Source organism: Haplochromis burtoni, unplaced genomic scaffold (assembly GCF_018398535.1).
Source record: "Haplochromis burtoni strain Fernald_Lab_line unplaced genomic scaffold, NCSU_Asbu1 Contig_371, whole genome shotgun sequence".
Lineage (NCBI taxonomy): Eukaryota > Metazoa > Chordata > Actinopteri > Cichliformes > Cichlidae > Haplochromis > Haplochromis burtoni.
The window spans coordinates 132541-152000 of record NW_024582732.1 but is presented as its reverse complement, the minus strand read 5'-3'; the positions used below and the strand labels follow the sequence as shown (position 1 = coordinate 152000).

General features: G+C 42.3%; 1 protein-coding gene across 6 annotated transcripts in view; it reads right to left on the bottom strand.

Annotated features, from left to right (window-relative positions):
* col22a1 (collagen, type XXII, alpha 1) overlaps nucleotides 1-19460 on the bottom strand; it is a 74961-nt gene that overhangs the window by 3336 nt on the left and 52165 nt on the right. For all 6 annotated transcript variants that reach the window (XM_014329217.2, XM_014329218.2, XM_005947300.3 and 3 more), the window contains 25 exons: nucleotides 18212-18256; nucleotides 17621-17698; nucleotides 17328-17363; nucleotides 17195-17248; nucleotides 16983-17027; nucleotides 15897-15923; nucleotides 15712-15825; nucleotides 15352-15405; nucleotides 15141-15194; nucleotides 14980-15033; nucleotides 14835-14888; nucleotides 14614-14667; nucleotides 14412-14465; nucleotides 14249-14302; nucleotides 14116-14160; nucleotides 12535-12588; nucleotides 9915-9968; nucleotides 9680-9733; nucleotides 5931-6002; nucleotides 5786-5821; nucleotides 5661-5705; nucleotides 4427-4606; nucleotides 4252-4318; nucleotides 3968-4150; nucleotides 35-112 (listed from right to left, as the gene is read on the bottom strand). In XM_014329217.2, the coding sequence (XP_014184703.1) occupies nucleotides 35-112; nucleotides 3968-4150; nucleotides 4252-4318; nucleotides 4427-4606; nucleotides 5661-5705; nucleotides 5786-5821; nucleotides 5931-6002; nucleotides 9680-9733; nucleotides 9915-9968; nucleotides 12535-12588; nucleotides 14116-14160; nucleotides 14249-14302; nucleotides 14412-14465; nucleotides 14614-14667; nucleotides 14835-14888; nucleotides 14980-15033; nucleotides 15141-15194; nucleotides 15352-15405; nucleotides 15712-15825; nucleotides 15897-15923; nucleotides 16983-17027; nucleotides 17195-17248; nucleotides 17328-17363; nucleotides 17621-17698; nucleotides 18212-18256 (1645 nt within the window). The remainder of the gene's footprint in view (nucleotides 1-34; nucleotides 113-3967; nucleotides 4151-4251; nucleotides 4319-4426; nucleotides 4607-5660; nucleotides 5706-5785; nucleotides 5822-5930; nucleotides 6003-9679; nucleotides 9734-9914; nucleotides 9969-12534; nucleotides 12589-14115; nucleotides 14161-14248; nucleotides 14303-14411; nucleotides 14466-14613; nucleotides 14668-14834; nucleotides 14889-14979; nucleotides 15034-15140; nucleotides 15195-15351; nucleotides 15406-15711; nucleotides 15826-15896; nucleotides 15924-16982; nucleotides 17028-17194; nucleotides 17249-17327; nucleotides 17364-17620; nucleotides 17699-18211; nucleotides 18257-19460) is intronic.

Here is a 19460-nt window from a genome sequence, read left to right as displayed (position 1 = left end):
CTCTTCTAAGAGTCAGAGTATGTAAAATCCTTACCTATGGGTCCAGCAGGACCTGGCTCTCCTCTTTCACCAATCCCGGGGTCTCCCTTCTCTCCCGTTGCTCCTTTCTCACCTGACACATACACAGGAACAGAAACAGAATGAACAACGTTTATCAGTTTTAAGGCGAGGATGTGGTTCTCTCCTGCATTAAGCAGCTCAATTCATCACAGATTCTCATACATTTTTACATATTTGTTCAGTTTCAGCCGTTAGATGTCTAAACCAGCGTGAAATATGGTCAGAGGCTGCTGCTGTGTGAAGCAGGTAGGGTGCTGCAGTGAACATCATGTTCTCATTATGCCTGCATCATCAAAGGGGTGAAAATGAAGCAAATCAAAGAGGAGGGGACTGCTGTCAGAATAAACCACTAAAACTCTGCAAGTTACGACTGGAAACATTTAAGGACGACAAACTAGAACAGACATTTATCACAGTTTCCAGACATTGCACAGACGAAATAACTTCATTAAACAAGATCATAAACACCTCCAACCGGTGGCAGCAGATAGCCCCGCCCCTCCCCGAGTCTGGTTCTGCTGGAGGTTTTTTCCTGTTTAAAGGGAGTTTTTCCTTCCCACTGTCGCCAAAGTGCTTGCTCAGCGGGGTCATATTCTGACTCTGATTCTGACATGATTGAGGGGTTTCTCTCTGCACCTTGAGACAACTGTTGTTGTGATTTGGTGCTGTGTAAATAAAATTGAATTGAATTGTTTTCCAAAAGAAAATATAAATTTTTAATTTGTGTGACCACGGCTTTCTGCCTAGTCACATATAGTCAAAGTCTAAACCTGTGTTTGAATTCTCTTCTGATATTTCTTCTTCGCTCTCAGACTGAAATCCCACCAGAGCTGTCTTACGCACATTTATCTTTAGTTTAATTAAACGTGCATTTTGCCAACTTTCTTTCCTGGCTTCAAATAAGATGAACTTTATTAATACAGTCGCTCTTCTCCAGTCTTACTGTCCAAAACATTTAAGGCCCTCACAGATTCATATAGTGCTTACAAATCTAAACTACTCCAGCTCTTTTCCTCCTACACTCTCACCACTGCTTTGTCTGCAGCAGCTGTGTTACTTTCAAGTCTGTAATGTGTATTTAACTCTTTTTCCACCTAATATTACAGGTTTATCTTGCTTTGTAAACATCAGCTACTCTGTTTCCAGCACACTTTCCATATTCACGATTGGTCAGATGATTTTGCTGCTGCGTTACAAGTTGATCACCAGTTTTGTGCGACCTTTTTCCTGATTGTAATTGTGAATCAGCTAAAGGAACGATACGCTGGGCATGCTGAACTCACTTCATCGTACAGGACTCTGCTCCCAGGTTTAAATTTATGGATATGTTGGTTTGACAACTAAACAAAAAGCTGCTTTGAAGAACGAAAAAAGCTGATCAGCTCCCACAGGATCAAACAGCATACTGACTCTGTATTACAGCCAGTCTGCTAGTTTATGACAGTACTGCATTGGCTTTAGAATGACTTCAATGACCTCAGTAGATTAAAAAAAATCCACTCGGGCTTGTATACCATTAATTTTAAACAGGATGCACGCAGTGATTCAGGCATTTAGCGTCTACAAACCCGTCAGCTTCTTTCTTTTTTCTCTTTCTCAGGATTGATCGGATTAACTATGTCCTGTTTACGCCGTCACAGGCAGGAAAGAAGGCCACTATGAAGGCCACAGCGACACTAGCTTGTGTAAAAGGAGCTGGGTCAGAATTCGCGTTACACCTGTGGTTACCTGATAATGTCATGTTGAAACAGCTGCTGTGAAGACGGCATGCACAACTTTTGTCTCAGGGAGCCCTAAGATGAAAGTTTAAAGGAGCAGCTGGTGTGAGGCGCACAAACGCAGACAGGACGAAGTCTCAACTCAACCACCGCTGTTCCACTCTCTCTCAGTCTCTGACATGAAATCTCTCTGGACCTCATCAGTGACTTAACAAGCACAAAAAATGATTTTTTTTAAAAAATCCCACACTACATAATCCATCCATTTCTCACTTTAAGTTTTTATTTCATTCCCATTTGTTCTGTTATCTTCTCGTAGTTTAGCCCCATGCAGGAGTTTGACTTCTTTCTCCTCTGACACACTGAAAGAAGCTCTACAGAGAAGAATGTAGAAACAGTGTAACAGTCACAACTGTGTCTCTTTAAGACAACCCAAGTTAATGTTTAGTGATGTCACTAGTATGTGTCACTGCCCTCTGTACGATGTGGGAGAAACGTGCTTGCACATGGACGTATAGACTGAGATGGACCTCATATCTTTACCTCCCTAACTCAAAGTAATATTACGGGTTGTATGAACACTGCTCGCTTCGTGTATGACAAGACTGCAGCCGTTCAACCGGGCCTTGTAAGGTTGGTGAAGAGTGTGTTTATTAAAGGAGAAGCACTGTGGAATTCCTAGTACCAGTGTCATCGGGAGTTTTTGACTGCAGCCTCCTCTCAACCACTGAATACAACCCACATTACAGCAGGTCTAACTCTGTGTACCTCAAAGGAATTATTATCTGACATTCTAAATACCTAGATATTACTAATAACTGTTTTAAACTATATATCTCCACCACCTCTTCATCTACCTCACCAGCTGGCGAAACACCTGCCAGGATACAACAGAGTAGAATAGAAATATCCTTTATTGTCCCTCATTGGAGACAAAAACTGTACAGTTATTAAGTTTAATTAATTTAATTAATTATTAATTAAATTAAGTATTAAATATTAATTTTAAAAATGATTAAAAACAGAAAATAGAAAAAATGTGCAAATAGCAGCAGTGATATAAACAACTAGAATATAAACATCGTATTGCTTTTGTTGGGAGCAATGATGGTTAAAAAGTCTAACAGCTGCTGGGAGGAAGGCAGCAATGCTCCTTTGTGCACCCATGATGCAGCAGTGTGTCACTGAACGAGCGCCAGTTCTCCAACAGCTTCATGCATGGGGCAGGAGACAATGTCTGAGACTGATGCTAATCTGGTTATAAGCTAACATTACACCAGCTAACTCACACTTTTACACCATATGAGAGTTTATTCACCAAGCGTCTGTCAACTGTAGATCCACTTCAAAGAAAGCTTCAGTAAAAACAGCAGTGCTTTGACAGACATTTTCTACAACACCTCAAGAGCTCACCTCAGCATCATGTCATCGGACAGAAGTGAGCTTCACTGACTCATCGACTCATATTTCACAAGGTTTGGCAAACTCCTCCAAGGTAAATAGTTGTGGAAACTCTAAACCTGGGATTGAGATGTAAACAGCGATCTAACAGCCTACGCTCACTCAATAAACTCCAGTGTTTGAGTTCGTTTGGGGATAAAAATGTAAAATATCACAAAATATCGGCCACATTTTTGTATTCCTGATTTGTTGTTTTGATATGATTAAAATGTGTTAAAATATAGTATGCACAAAAATGTTTTATGCACAAACTGCAATAGAAACTGAGAGGAAACGCAAGATGGCCAACCACTATGCGGCACAGTAGGTGTTAACAAAATTTACACTGTGCACTCACAACTGGAAGCTCCGTCCATCTTTTACATAAAGTCGCTGGTTGATGCACATTTTGTGTGGTCTGATAAGTCAGGCAGGAAATACTAAAACATGCTAGTGTCGTCATTTAGAGTAATTTAGTCAGGGATGTGTTTGGAATGCTAATATGCTAAAATGCTCATTTTAATGCTAATTCAGTATTATAGAAGCGCTTTATTTAGAAATTTAAAAGTATGCCTGTCGCTAACTTTAAAGACGTTCTGGAATTCATCACAATGTTGAGAACCACAATACTTTTGGGTTTATTTTGGGTGTTTGTTTTGGAAACAACTAAACAACAATGATCCGATGATCATAAGCAAACCAATAGCAGCAAACCAAACCAAAAAACATTTCTCTGAATCTTGTCCTACCCTTAGGGCCCATGGGTCCCCTGGGTCCTTCTCCTCCATTCTGTCCGGGCATCCCAGGTTCTCCAGGGGGCCCAGGGCGTCCAGAGCTGCCATCTTTACCCGGAGGGCCCGGAGGTCCGGGGCGGCCCGCTGTGCTTTTCACATGTGCTGGCTGCATCTGAGCCATGAGATAAGCTAATTTGGCTGGAAGCAGAAAGAAAGGTTAGCGTAATATATCTAACAAGGTTATTCTCATTGAACCCAAATGAACAAATATCTCAAAGGGTACCAGAAGAACGCCTCACCATCCAGCTGTTTTGCCAGCTCCTCCTGGATGAGCCGCCTCATCTGTTCCAGTGACACTGACTCTCCCTGGAGAAGCAGAGATGCTAATGAAAAATTATCATCTGATGGTGCTGTGCATACTGCTGTAGGGCCGATATTGTTTCAGAGTCTATTTCAGCTGGGTTTATGACTCACCCTGGGCCCTGGAAGGCCAGGGTTTCCTGAAGGTCCTTGTGGCCCTGGGGCTCCGATTTCTCCTTGTGGTCCTGACATGCCCATCATCCCCGTGTGGCCCTTCCTGCCAGGGGGACCAGGGTTTCCCGGCATACCTGGCTCTCCTGACTGCCCTTTATCTCCCTTTGTACCTGGATCTCCCTGGAACAGATGTCACCATGTTTGTAAATGTTTAGCCTCGAAGAACATGATCCCAAAGTAACCAGCAAGGCAGCTGGGCAAAAGTTAGTGTTTTTTAAGATGGTTGACATTATACATGAAGTGTGCATATTTAAAAAAAACAAAAATACCCAAAACTAATTCAGATTTGTCTGATCTCTTCGTTAAGATCACTTCCTCACACGATCGGTGCTGTTTTTAGTGTAGCTGTTACTTTTAGATTCTGACCACTCACTTCACTGAGAACGATCTTCTGTTACAAACGGAATCAATTTTTGTGTCCAAGGCACATCAAAAGCAAGACAAAATAATAAAACACACTTCTATTCATATCTGCACATAAGAGCTCAAATGCCATTTCACACGTTATTGGTGGTTTTGATCTAACAGCATGTAGACCTACGTATCATGACACCTGCATTGTTTTAATAAAATGGTGCAGACACCACGCCTCCATCCTCTTATCGCACACTTTAACACACTCCAATGTTCTTGCTGTCTGTGTCAGATTTGTTTTAAAGTGTGGCATTTAAAGCAAATTTGCCCTTACAGAGCCCTGTGTGGCTTTTCTATGGGCAACCTCGCTGTAGACTGCCCATGGAAAACTGTGGTGGAGTAAAATGTTGGCCGGGTCTGTATGGGTTAGCCAACAGGTGAGCCAATAGGGCTGTTTATCAGCAAGCCGACAATGTGGACATAAAAAGGCAAAAATGCTATGGTCCACGTGTGGGCAGTGTGGGTTTGCCCTGCATTTACAGCCCCACAGTTCATACACACCCACACACAGGCATGTTTTCTATGCGATTATAGTGTGCTCAGCACAATAAAGGCATTAGTTTCCCCCTTATTTCTTTATTTTAAGTTTCTTTAAAGGATTTTGGGGGGAAACGTATAAATTCATTTCTAGCATTTTTGTCTGGTTGACTCAAAATCCTGTGGCACATCAGTAATTGTCACACGCTGCTATAATGTGTAAGTGTGTATGTCGAAAGTGGTCAGCAAAACTGATTTGGTTTACACTCCTAGCGCTGCTCACCTTCTCTCCTTTGATACCGCGATCACCAGCTCTGCCCGGCACACCCTACAAAATACCACAGACAAGTAAATGTTAGTGTGGATATAAAGATGATACGTCATCAGTTCTCTTTTGGAAAGTCTTACCTGTTTTCCTTCTGGGCCAATTGGACCGGGCGGACCCTGGAAATCAAAATAAAAGCTATTATTACCCACAGCTGCTCGTATTTGCGAGCTGCGATTAATCTTTACATCAAAACATGAATATATAAATAAATAATCTTGCAGTCACCGAGGGGCCTTTAGGTCCACTGAAGCCTGGTAATCCTGGATTGCCCGACTCGCCCTTGTCTCCCCTGAGACCCTGTAGGACAGCAGAGACATGTTTGTCACATGGCACACTGTAGATGAGCAGGGCTGCATCATTACTGCAGATTTAGCTGCATTTCCTGCTCAGCATGCAGCAGAGCTCTGGATGAAATTTTCATAAATATTGTGGCTTGAAAACATTAAAATTCATATTTTCTAACCAGCGCGTGGGCTCAAAGACAAGCTGCTTAATGCATCCACAGAGTGGAGAAACGTATTAATGCCCAGTTTATCGACACTTTCTTTAAAAACATGCTGTATTTTAAATCTTTGATGTGCTTCTCTATCACCTCTGCTCCTCTCCACTCACTGCACCCCTTCCTTTTCTTTGCGTGGTAAATCTGACATCTGATACCATTTTGGTCGATATCTGACTCTTCCTCTGAACATCTCCTTCGCCATCCACTGAAATCACTCTCCATCTCCTTCTGTAACCTTTCTGCATTCTGGTTGCTGCCCTCTTCCCTCCCCCGGGCTGCTCCTGTTGATCTGCTTCCTCTGCTGACTGATATCATCGACTCCTCTGATAACTTCCTGCATATCGTCTGCCCTCCAGTTAGCAACATTTAGTCCACCTCCAAAGATACCATCCTTCAGCCCACAGGTCGGTGCACAGGTCCTGCTATTCCTTCCCACAGCTTATTAACATTCTCGTTGCACATGATACCGACACATAAGCTGATTTGATTTCAGCACGAATCACTAAACAAACGCTCTGCATATTTCAGCCTTTTCCTCAGTACTCTGACGTTACCAACTCTACGTTTAGCTGTGACATTTCCAATAATGTGACACTGCTTTACAATAAACAGGATTTATTTACCCTCAAATAAAGGTTTGTTTATCATACTAATGATACGGCATTTAAAAATGTCACTGCTGCGAGGTGTTTTATATCAATCATGATGATTTACTATTACACCTGATATTAAGGAGTAATTTAACACCAGCGTTTCACCTCTGACCACGCTCAGCATGCTCTCTCCTGTTTGGGCTCTCAGGTCCTACTTAGTGTATTTAAAACCCACGTATAAAAAAGGGCAGAGTACTTCTACGTAAAATATGACTTACAAAGCTGCCTTAGAGTTAGAGGAATGGTCTCTCTGACTGATGCTGATGGTTGTCCATTGGGTTTCACTTCAGGTAATTTGACTCAATGAACTCTGAAACATCTTTGTGTAGTTGGTGCCTTTTGAGGAACCTTCATTGTGTTTTGCACAGACTGTTAGTGGCTCTGTGTGTCTGCAGCCTATAAGGTTCAGAGGTTCAGTGCACAGAGGTTTACAGAGGTTATCAGCTAACACTAGCTTGCTAGTGTTTGTGCATAAATTTGGTGGCTGGGTTTCGCTTTTGAGAACACATTGCACATTGAACCTCTACATAATGACTTTCAGTCATAAGGAGTTTGAATAGGTTTGGCACACGGAGGTTTGCTCTGACTCGGATTGACTGCAATCACTCACAGACAGATTGGTGAAGATTTACTAACAATAATGGTCACAGCAACTAACTGAGTTGTTGCAGGCTGGTCGCCATCTTCTAAGTAACCACATCGAAGGTGACTTGCACACTGTTGCATTAACTTTGGTTGTAGTGCAGTCTCCAACATCTGCTCTTCCTAGTGTTACTGTAGCAACAAGGACAGATGCTGGGACCGATTCTACATACAAGGCTTCTCTTACAAAGCAAGAAGTATTGTTCATATCATGGCAACAAAACCATCACCAAGAAACTACTGGGGGACACCATGGTGGCTACATCTATCTCCAGTAACACTGTGAGGAATCTTGGGGTCATTTTTGCCAGGATATGTCCTTCGATGCACATATCAAACAAATATGCAGGACTGCTTTCTTCCATTCGTGCAACATTTCTAAAATTAGAAACATCCTGTCTGAGTGATGCTGGAAAACTAGTTCATGTATTCATTACTTCTAAGATGGAATATTGTAATTCATTATTATCAGCTCACCCTAAGAGCTCTCTGAAAAGCCTTCAGTTGATGCAAAATGCTGCAGCGAGAGTACTGACAGGGACTAGAAAGAGAGAGCATGTTTCTCCCATACTGGCTTCTCTTCATTGGCTCCGTGATAAATTAAAATTAAAAATTTCTCGTCACATACAAGGCCCTGAATAATCAGGCTCCATCTTATCTTTAAGACCTCATAGTGCTATATCACCATAATAGAGCACTTTGCTCTCAGACTCCTGCGTTACTTCTGGTTCCTAGAGAATTTAAGAGCAGAATGAGATGGAGAGCCTTCAGCTTTCAGACCCTTCTTCCGTGAAACCAGCTCCCAAACTGGGAGCACGTTCCACAGAGGACAGGCCTGAAAGCTGAAGGGTCTCCCTTTCACAGAACCAGCTCCCAAACTGTCACTACTGAGCACTTAGCTGCACAATCTCATACACACACACCTTCATACACCAAGGTTCTTTTTGCACATTTCTATTGCACTGTCTTGGGTCCACATCGTTGTCTTCTATGTAGTGTTGCACTGCCTTTGTTTTTTTGTTGTTGTTTTTTTTGGAGGGGGAAGGGTTGCAATTTTTGCACATTGCACTTTATGCAGTCCCGTGTTGGTTGTCTGTTATGTGTCATATGTAGCACCATGGTCGTGTAGGGATGTCATCTCATTTTACTGTGTACTGCACCACTGCACATGGTTGGAATGACGGACACTGTCTCTACTTTTAAGATTAATCAGAATGAAAGTTTTAAGCTTAAACAACTAATAAAGGTTACTTAGCTACTCTGTGACAAGCTTAGACTGAGTCTCTGCTGCAACTGAGCCTGGAAACACAGTTCAGGAAAATATGCAAAGGGAATTCATTTAACTCCGATATCCACTTGGTAAGATGCTTAACCCTCACAACTGCTTCAAGTGAACTCTGAATGTAGATTCTGATTACAGTCAATTATGTTCAAAGCAGTTTAGAAAGGGATCATTTAATGGCCAGTTTGAACAGGACTGATAATTACAGCAAATGAAACCTGTTTAGCGTTCAAGTGCTCATTTGAATATTGTTTCCTGACAGACTCAAAATGTAAATGTGAACCAATTCTTTAACCGATAGCTTTCTCACTGCTGGCTTTTCTCCAAATCCTCACACACTCACATTTTCACTGTAAAATCATCCCTGAAGGAAACCTTGTGAGCCAGAGTTGTTTTCCCCCTGATATCAGGCACTCTGTGCAAAACCTTCCAATAACCTTGGTTGCATTCTGCATCATCAGACAATTCAGACCTTTTGTCACCAGAGACTCAGCTTAGGCGTGTCTCTGTGGGTGCGCGTCAAAACACAATTACTAGATGAGTCTTCTAGAAAATGACGATCACCTGATTCACTTGACTTTGAGGGTTTCTTTTCTTCAACTAGCAGCAACCCGGCCAACTCCCTTCCTCACTCAGGGGAAAGTGATGTTCCCTCCCCAGTCAGAGCAACATTGATGTTCCATCAAAATCTGACGGCTCATTTCTTCAAAAATCTCCTCTTGCCTTCAGTTTCACGTACGCCTGTTCTGCTATCACTGAAAATACTGCTTCAGCTCATTCATTCTCTGGGTGCTTGTCACAGAGTTAAATTAGGGATACGTGCTTCTTACATCAAAGGTGAAAAAACAGTAAAACTGAATGCAAAGATTTTGCAGAACAGGAAGAGGAAACTCACCGGTGTTCCGGGGAGACCTGATTTTCCTGACGGTCCCGGTTCACCCGGCTTGCCCTGGGATACAAGTTAAAAAAACAAGAAGAAGAAAAAAAGATATAATGAAAAAAAAAACTGATGAGGAAGGGCAGTGAGAGAAACAGCTTGAGTGCCACTTTATGTCCCTATCTGTCAGCGTGACACCGTGCTGTCTCTTCTCTGCATCAGACAGCCATGCCAGTGACTGAAAATGACTCACCGGCTCTCCTCTTGGGCCTAAAAGTCCTTCTGGCCCTGGAGGTCCCCGAAGACCCTGTAAGAAGACAACATTAGTACCCTGCATTCAAACTGGTTGAATGAATTTTATCGCATCTTTAGGCCAAAATGGGGGCCAGATGCTAAATATTAGCATCAGTGCAAAACCCTCCGTTCTGGAGTGAGCGGCATCTTTTCATCACTACAGTAAACGTGTACTGGCGGAAAGATGAAGATACTTATTTCTTTTATTGCTCGTATTATATACTGTATGTATTTTATTTTCGTCAGCTGTTTAACATTTACAATTTACAGCTGTTTATACCAATTTATTTATTTATTTATTTTAAAGCTCTGATTGGTCCCCAACGTCGCTAAAGCAGTTGATATCAGCGCAAGTGAGTAATCAAAGGTGAACAGTGCCAGAGATTTAGGTCCATTCTATAAGGTGTCACTGGCTCCTCTATAACACACGGACATCAACAAACGCTGGATTTCGTTTTTTGAGATGCTCTGCCAGGACTTTACTACAGCCACATTCAGTTGTTGCCCATTTCTGGGTCTTTTGCCTTCAGTTTGGTCTTCAGTAACTGAAAAACGTGCTTTGTTGGGTTGAGATCAGATGACTGACTTTGAGAAACTCTTGTGTTGCTTTAGCAGTACGGGTCAATACATTACAAAGCTTTGTAAAATTACTTTGTGCAGCATTTGCCTGAATCTGAGCAGAGAGTGGAGATTAATCACATTCTGAAATACAGTGTGGATACGACAATATCTACTGCTCACAGAAATATTGTTGCCGTTTTCTTGCCTGTTGGACAAGTCGGCCGTTACAGGCCTCTGATTTATGCAGAGCGGTTTATAATAAAGCAAGCTCAGAATTCATTTAGAGAAAAGCTTCCTCAGCCTCTTTTAGCATCCGCCTGCAGAGCCTGCATTTGATGGGAAAAACCACGCTGCATCGCCACGTTGTAGCCAAAGAACCGCAGGTGTAAACACCAGTTCTTACACTGGAGCATGCTTTCCAGATTCAAGTAGCATCACGTGCAGCATCAGGTCATTCATTTGTGACCTGGCAGTTTGAGCTGCACTCAGTCGACTGTGTTGCTCAATAGTGAAAGAAACATGCAAAGGGCTAATTTGATCTCCTTACGTAGCATAGCCTTACTGGACCGCAGCCTCTCCTGTAGGAGGCTGTTAAATGGGAATTGTTGTTGTTGTAGGTGAAAAATATATTCTTACTTCAGGAGACGTGAGCTGTGAGAACATTCTGTCTCATTGCCTCACAGCCAGAGGATCAGCTTGGTGAAAGAGGTTGTTGCGAAGTGCTACTTTTCACTTTGACGAAGAGAGAAAAAAACCCCCAAAAAAACCAAAACAACTCTCACACAGTGTCAAAAGATAAAAATGGCACTGCCACGACTTGGCCGCAGTCGTTATAAAAGACATGATTAAAGATGCCGGTGATGGTGTGCCAGGAAGAAACTTTTATTATCTGCATTCCCTCAATCAATACATCTGCTTCCAGACAACATTAATGATCACCGTCAAGAGCTCAGCGACTGAGACAGAACGTGCTGGAGGATTTTGAAGGGGGTGACAAATGTTTACAGCAGGGGGGATATCAGAGAGCTGCAGTCGAGGCATTATCAGGGTTTATTTTGGGGTTTTTTCATGTGTACATTTATTTCCTTTAAATGTATTGTCTGTTCCTCAGTGCGCCATAAGGGCTGAAAACTGAATATAATAAAAGCTGCATTATTCCTCGTGGTGCCCCTTTCTGTATATATGTACAGTGCTTAATAAATGAATGAGAGCGTCATAAAAACAAGAAGAAATCTGTCAAACGTGTTTAAAACTAAGAGTTATATTGTTATTGTCATGATCTCTGGGTTTTGATTTTTCTGGAATCACTGTGTTTTCCTTTTCATGCTTGTGTGTTGTGTTCAGTTTTGCTTCCCCTGTCTTGTTATTCCTGATTTGTTCTTGTTCAGCTGTCTCCACTTTCTTAATTACCTTCCTGTGTATTTACTGTCTCTGTCCTCCACTACCCTTTGTCACATCCTCTCCTCTCGCAGCGTCTTCCTCGAGTTCCACGTTTTCGCAGCTTCTTCTTTGTTTGAGTTTGTGAATTATTGAGCTTTAGGACGGCAATACAACTGTCTTTTAGTTTATTCTTTGTCTCTGATTTCTGCAACTGTGTCCCACACGACCTGCCACACAGCTGTGTGACAGTTATTTATTAGGAGAGTAACTGAATTTACATCTTTACACCCGAGTTTGAGTCAGCACTCAGAAATTAATCAAGCATAACATTCATTCACTAAAAAATGTTCAGTTTAGGAATGCAAGTAAATTAATTGGCAAATTATTGGCAGTTTCGTCAAATAATAATAATAATATTTTGGGGTTTTTTTGTAAAACAGAACATTTGAAAATTTCTAGAAAACTCATAAACGATAATGTTAAAGTTAAAAAACTGCACATACTGGTTGCTAATTCCCACTACTGTTAGTTTAGGGCAGCTGTGTGATAAACCTTAGCCTGAGTACTTCTCTAAAAAATGCATTAAGCACTTAAAGTAGAAAGGAAGGAAGTGAAATTTGATAAAACCCACCACGTACCTCTTTCCCAGCTTTACCGTCACGTCCAGGTGATCCCGGCTTTCCATCTTCTCCCTGTGCCACATAACAAAAAACATCAACTAAACAAAGAGAGAATATGAAGGTTACATTACGATGACTCATAATGTAACCTTTGCTGCTTATAAGAATAACACAACACTGCAGACCAGAGAGCTTCCTGTAAGAATCTATATGATGCTTCCAGACTACGCTGAGACATTCTGCACTTGTAAAATCTACTTTCAATTTTAAGATTGAGTTTAATTTACATGGAAGTGATAATGAAGGGTAAGTCTCGTGTCTACGGCAGCAATTCCTCTAATAAGCTGTCTGCAGAGTGGCTGCAGGGCGAGGAGGCTGCCTGCCTCGCTGTGACTCACTCAGACTTGTCTGTAATGAGCCATGCTATTGGTCACGGGGCTTTGACAGAATCCAGAAGAAAGCAGCAGGTGCAATGAGTCTCTATTAAAACAGGTGTTTAAAAAAAAAAAAGGTGAGCCTCTGGGCTGGTGTCAGATATGAGGTGACGGTGCAGTGCGGCGAGCTAAACAGCGAACGTGGCTGCGTGCTATACCCTGCACCCCTGCTGTGAGTAAGGCTGTTGAGTAACTAAGTAACACTCCTCGCCAGTTTCACACTGCATGCATTTGTGAGCAGTTGAGAAAGTGACGGTGCGGCACTTTTCAAAGCCACCAACGACGACACTCGCGGCTACATTTGTTGTCCTTTGTCGCACCGTCACTGATTATATTTGCATGTTTTACTTGGTTTTTCTTGAGGGTAACATGAATGCAGCAAGTCTGCACAGACACCAAGATTATTTTGGGTAGTTGTTTCAGGACCCATCACGCTGTCTGGGAAACTGCACGGCTCTTCAGGAAAAAAAATGCTGTCACAAAACATAAATAAAACTGCACTGGTGCAGATTTTCTGCTTTTTTGCACTGCCAGAATCTCAAAATGGTTTTAGCTCGCATTTTTAAGGTCAGCTGTTTATGCGCGGCCTTGTGAAGTAAAAGGAGAAACTGTGCTGGAATCTCTCAGTATTTGTATTCTTTAGTCGTGGCATTACAATAGTTGATATAGTCTGTAATGCGGTGGGTTATTTTACTTTGCTTTAGGAGTCTGATACTGCATGAAAAAGGAAAAATAGCTATGTTTTAGTTAAACTGAGGGTTAGACTACCAGGCAAGCTCAAGATAGCCAGCGTTTCTTTGTGGTAACTGGCTGAAAGAAACCTTAAAGCCTCAGTAGGCAACAGTATTGCAACGGTGGTTATCAACTTCCTTACGTTTCATGTGTCAGTTATTCAGTTAAGTGGAAAAGATAATAAACAGCTATAGAGAAAATGAAAAATGTCTTCAGAATTATCCATCATGTCTCTATATGTTGCTCTCAAAAGCCAGGTGTCTTTAAACTGGTATTTTGAAGTTTTCCTTTGGTCATTGGCTGCGTTTTAATCATTGTGATTTCAGTCTTTGTACCTGACCATTCATTAACACTGACCTATAACTCCTTCTCTTTCTCCTGTAATGTCTCTAACACGCACCTCTCTGCTCAAATACATTAAAAGCAAACCAACCTTAGTTCCTGGAGCTCCAGGTTCTCCTCTGTGGCCTTTGAAGCCCTGGTTAGAAAGAGAAGGTGCAGCGAATCAGTCACAGCAATTTGCATATCACCAGGTTCTTCTATCAGCTCTACTGCTGGCTACTTACAGGGAGTCCCCTGAGCCCTGAGTTTCCTGGGGGTCCAGTTTCACCTTGTTTGCCCTGAAAGGAAACACCTTGAGTGAGCAAATGTGTATAAATGAATACAGACAATATCTTCCAGTTAGTGTTCAAACTTTTTATGCTCTGTGGGTCATTTCCATCAACTTACAGGTTCTCCTGGTTCACCTGGTCTGCCATCTTTTCCCATTTTGCCAGGCTGCCCCTGTGATAAAGGAAAACAATTATTTAGGGTCTGCAGCGTCAAAGACCCAAAGGCCCACTTGTGTTTTTATATTGTTGCCTAAAATAATCACAGCATCCAGCAGGAACTGCATATTCATGATGCTTTACGTTCTCATGATTTTTCTTACTATCAAGCCAGGAAGCCCTGGTGGTCCCTGGATTCCTTTGAGACCCTCTTTGCCCTGGTGAAAACAAACACAAAAACGGGTCACCAACAAAAAAGAAATGATTAATAGCCATTATTACGGCACAGGACGGTGACCTACACGCTAGAGGGAAGCGGGTTGTACAATAATGACACATGGGTAATGGGCTCTCTGAGCAGAAAGTACACAGGGTGCTAACCGACCTTTTCTCCAGGGGGTCCTGGGGGGCCCGCAGGCCCAGGCAACCCATCGTTACCCTGAAGAGGAAGAGACGATGTCAGTGGAGGTCAATATTCACTTTTCACGTATTCTGACAATGTTGTAAACAAGGCTGAAACATCGACTTACAGGTGTACCCATTAATCCAGGAGGACCTGGATGACCAGGAGGCCCCGGGTGACCCTATTAAACAGATAATGGTCATTAAAATCGAGCTGAAGACTTTGCATTGGATGTTTCTTCAAACACAGCGAGAGGAAGGTTGGAAATGTCACAGTGGAAAAACACACCTTGTCCCCTTTGTCTCCGGGGTTTCCAGCAGGTCCTCGATCACCTTTTACACCCTGTAGTGACAAAAAGAGAAAAGCATTTGGTTGGAAAAACGTTAGGCTTGAGAAAATAAAGTTAAAAATATCTCCCTAACATCTGAATGATGTAAAAAGAACAAAACAAAACTGATTGAAGCAGCTAATAATTTTGGCAGTAATTGAGCACACATGCCTTTCCTCCATCGGCTCCGGGGGCCCCTGGAGGTCCGGCTAGTCCTGGCGGGCCCTGCAGTGACACAGCAGACCATCAGTCTCTGTCCGAGCCAACAGTGGCGAGCACTGTCGCTGGTTGCTAATCGCTCACCGCTACCCCCCAGAGGAGGCCGAGCTAATGATGCAGACAGAGCCTCGCCATCCGTCACAGCAGGTGACGGATGGCGAGGCTCTGACCTCATGACTCACACAGGGCAGCAAACACACACTTTATAAAATGTGCTTAAATACATGCTTTTACATTATAATAGACTTTAGGCAAGAGAAGTGAAGTGAGGTCATTCACTTTAATTATGACATGTTAATAACTTTGACCCACTTGGTATCCATCATCTCCATTTTTCCCAGCAGGTCCCTGTTGTCCTTTATCTCCTGGGATTCCTGGGAGTCCAGGTGGTCCCGGTGGTCCTGCAGGGCAGTCTGAGCAAAACTCCTAAAGATGGCACAGACACGCTGTCATCAAATGATCCACATATCAAATCATATCAAATAATGGCTTCTTACCTTTGGGTCAAAGTCTGGGGCTTTTCCCTGGGAGACAGAAAATAAATGAGTTAATGGAAACAAAGTAACATCAAGGGATCTGTGCACAAGCCAAAATTGTGTCCAAAAAAAGTATCATATATATATATAGAATATAAACATCTTGCTCCAAAATGAATGCTGCGTTCTAGTGGACTCTCAAGATTTCCAACCTCAACTTTAAAACTAGATTCCAGAGTTTTATTCCCATTTCCCCGAGCTGCAGCCAGAAGCTGACCATTTACATTAGTGAGACTCTAAGGTTGACTTTAATCTTTAACAAGAATAAAATGTAGCCTTATAAAGTTGGTAGGATGAACATGTTAACACAAAGCAACATCCATTCAGCCGTGCATCTGTTTCCTGCCAGTTATTTGGGTCCAGGTCGTGGGGGTGGCAGTCTAAGCAGAGGAGCCCAGGTCATGGCCTCCAGGTCTTCTGGTAAGATACTGAGGTGACGTCAAGGCAGAGAGGACACATAAGATGCCCAAACCACCCAAACTACTCTGAGCCCCTCCTCAATGACTAAGTTCCCTCATCCTTGCTGTACAGCTACACCTGAAAAACCTTCAGAGGAAGCTCGCTGACACCCCCACAATCAGTCACTGCAGTCAGCGTGTGGCCATCAAACAAGAGCTGGATGCAAACCAAGGTTTTAGACCGACGAGCAACAGGCCTGATGTTTTGTACTTACTTTGAAACCCCCATAGAAAAGCCCAAAGGACACTGCATGTAGTTTTCCAAACTCCCGAGCATGCTCAAACAGCAATCTGAGTAGTAATTTAGTCTCTCTCCAATATTGCTCTCATTTTATGTCTATTTTGTGTCATGTTAAAGTCTGAGAAACATATTTAGCTGCTAAGCTTGGGCCTTTTTAGAACCTTTTCATGAAAAAAAGCTGCGACCAACAAAAACTGCTCTGATAATTCACATGATCCTAGTGATAGTGACAGGACAAAGTGTTCTCATATCCCGCTTTATATTTAATGCATGCACTAAAACTAAGCAAACAGCTGGAGAAACAGAAGCTCTGATGTAGCCTGGTGTTCTCTCGCTGTGTGTACTTACAGGCTCTCCTGGTGAGCCCTTTTCTCCTGGCCTTCCTGGCAGACCCTACATTTGGAGAAAAAGCCACACATTACATTTTCTATCAGCTGAAGATCACAGGCATGCATCAGCATCCACCAAAACTGTGGTTCACTGCAGAGAGTTATACAAGTCAAGACAAGTGAAGCATAAATGAACTTATTTATGAGTAAATATTTCAGTGTTGGACTTACATTGTGACCTGCTGGGCCTTGAGGACCAGCGACACCTGGTGGACCCCTCAAACCCTTAAACCCAGAAATGCACGTTAAAGACGATACAATAATAGCATGGAGTTATTTAAAAAATGCTTCAGTAAATATTCACCACAGGTCCAGATGGTCCAGTTTGTCCTGGTGGTCCCTGTAAACAAGAGTCATGGTGAAATTTGTGGCTAACGTTAAAGCAACATTGTAAATCTTCAGGATCTATACGATGAGATGTTACATTTCCAGTAAAGTGTTACATATTTTGGCATTAGAGTTTATCTTTGGTGCTTGCAAGCAGAGAAAAAAAATTAAACAAAAATACGATGGGCATTAACAACACTCTGTCGCTAACTTAGACGGGTTACCAATGATCTGAAGGTCAAAAGGATCACTGTGGCGTGGTGTACGTACCGTTTGTCCTACTTTGCCTTCTCCTGCAGGACCCCTGTCCCCTGGTAACCCAGGTTCTCCTCTTGACCCTGGTTGACCCTGGGACGAAAAGAAAAAGCTAAATTTATTTCACCCTCCAGCTGCCAGTATGTTTAGCTAAGGTTCTGGTGCACTGCATTCAGCAATGATTGCCAAACCCAGAAATACAACTCAGTTTTTTTCTGAGTGACTGGGGGAAAAAATGAATAAAACAAATACAATCTAAGACATTTCTGTAGTCAGAAGAGAAAACGTCTCGGTGATGAGGGTGAGCAGTTTGACACCATAAATCCACCAAATGCCCCTTCCCAGCCTCACGCGTGCTGAAACTTTCACATCAAGCTCTTCACAACAAAGAGGCAGTCATAATCAGAGCGACGGTCACAGAGCAGTGGACACGGGAATTGCTTTTGTTGCTTTCTACAAAGATGAATTGTTTTTTTCCTCATTCGGGCAACAACAACTAAAAAAAAAGAACGTTTTTCCACATCAACAAAGGAGCACCTGTGCATGATAAACCGGAGCAGCTGAGGAGACCTAGAAAACTCTTACAAACTTCTGAAATGACATTACCTTCAGCCCTGGGGGTCCTTGGATTCCCTGTGGCCCCGGGTCTCCCTGTAATACCACAAATAAAATTGGTTATTAACCAAAATATTGCAATTAAACATCTTTGAATAAATCATTTATGGTCCACAAAGAGCTCCTATTCTTCATGCACGTGACTGTATCGAGGCCTCAGGGCCGCACCTGGCAGCTGTAAAAGAAGTAAAAAGGAAAAAAAGGGGAGTGAAAACTGCTGTGAGGCAAATCCGTTGTGCCCCTCTGCTGTTTTAATGTTATATGTCTTAACAATGTCCTTCCTGTTTGCTCTGCCCCGTCAGCAGGACGGCCACATGTTTGGATCACGGTGAAAAATGATGGAGACACATGTTGAGCTCCAGCACAAAATGTGCCTACTCAGGCTTGTTTTCTGCCTCATACAAGTGCTCATATTACGCTGCGGTTCAACAGGCAAGGAGATGTTTACAAGCAGAACACATGTGGAAATACAAAAGACTGTTCTGAGGCACAGTCACACGGGAGAGGTAATCCTAACCTCGATAAACATACATTTCTGTTGTTAAAATGCAGATAGACTTCATAAGATCATGTCTAATATTGCTTTTCTGGTGCTGGTCAGTACAACGAAGTCATCCTGTGCTGGTAAATACTGTGCAAATTTACAGGATTAGATCCCAAAAGATCCCAGCATTTTAAGTCAAAGCAGAAAATGTGTATAAATGTATTGATTGTTTACATTATTAGGATGCCAAGTGTCAAATAATAATCAAATAAAAAGAGAAAATAATATGGTTTGGCAGTGTTTACCAGGATAATTCTCCCAAACTTTAAAGCAGCTGAAGGTAAACTGCTTAGGAATAACAAACAGGAAAAATGAATAAAAATTCTATGCAAAAATCCTTAAAACTGCAGTTCTTCTAAAGGCCACTTGAGGTTGGCTGCAAAAGTGAGTCAGCCTCCAACATTCAAATACCAACTTCAGCCTTGAAAACTTGTTTACAAGCCGGTCATGCACGTCTTTAGAGGTGTAGCCAGTAGCAGTCGGCTACACCTCTTGTCTGTGTTTGTGCCATTCTGACCATTTCATTTGAATTATTGGAAAAATATTATGGATGCTATGTAATAAAGCCCTTACACAGAGCCTGTGCTCTAATTTCAGGTGGTTTTTGTTTTTGTTTGTCCTCTTTCTAACTTGTGTTAGCTGGCTCCATGGTGTAGCCTTTGACAGTATAAGAGATGGATACAGCTGCCATGGTGA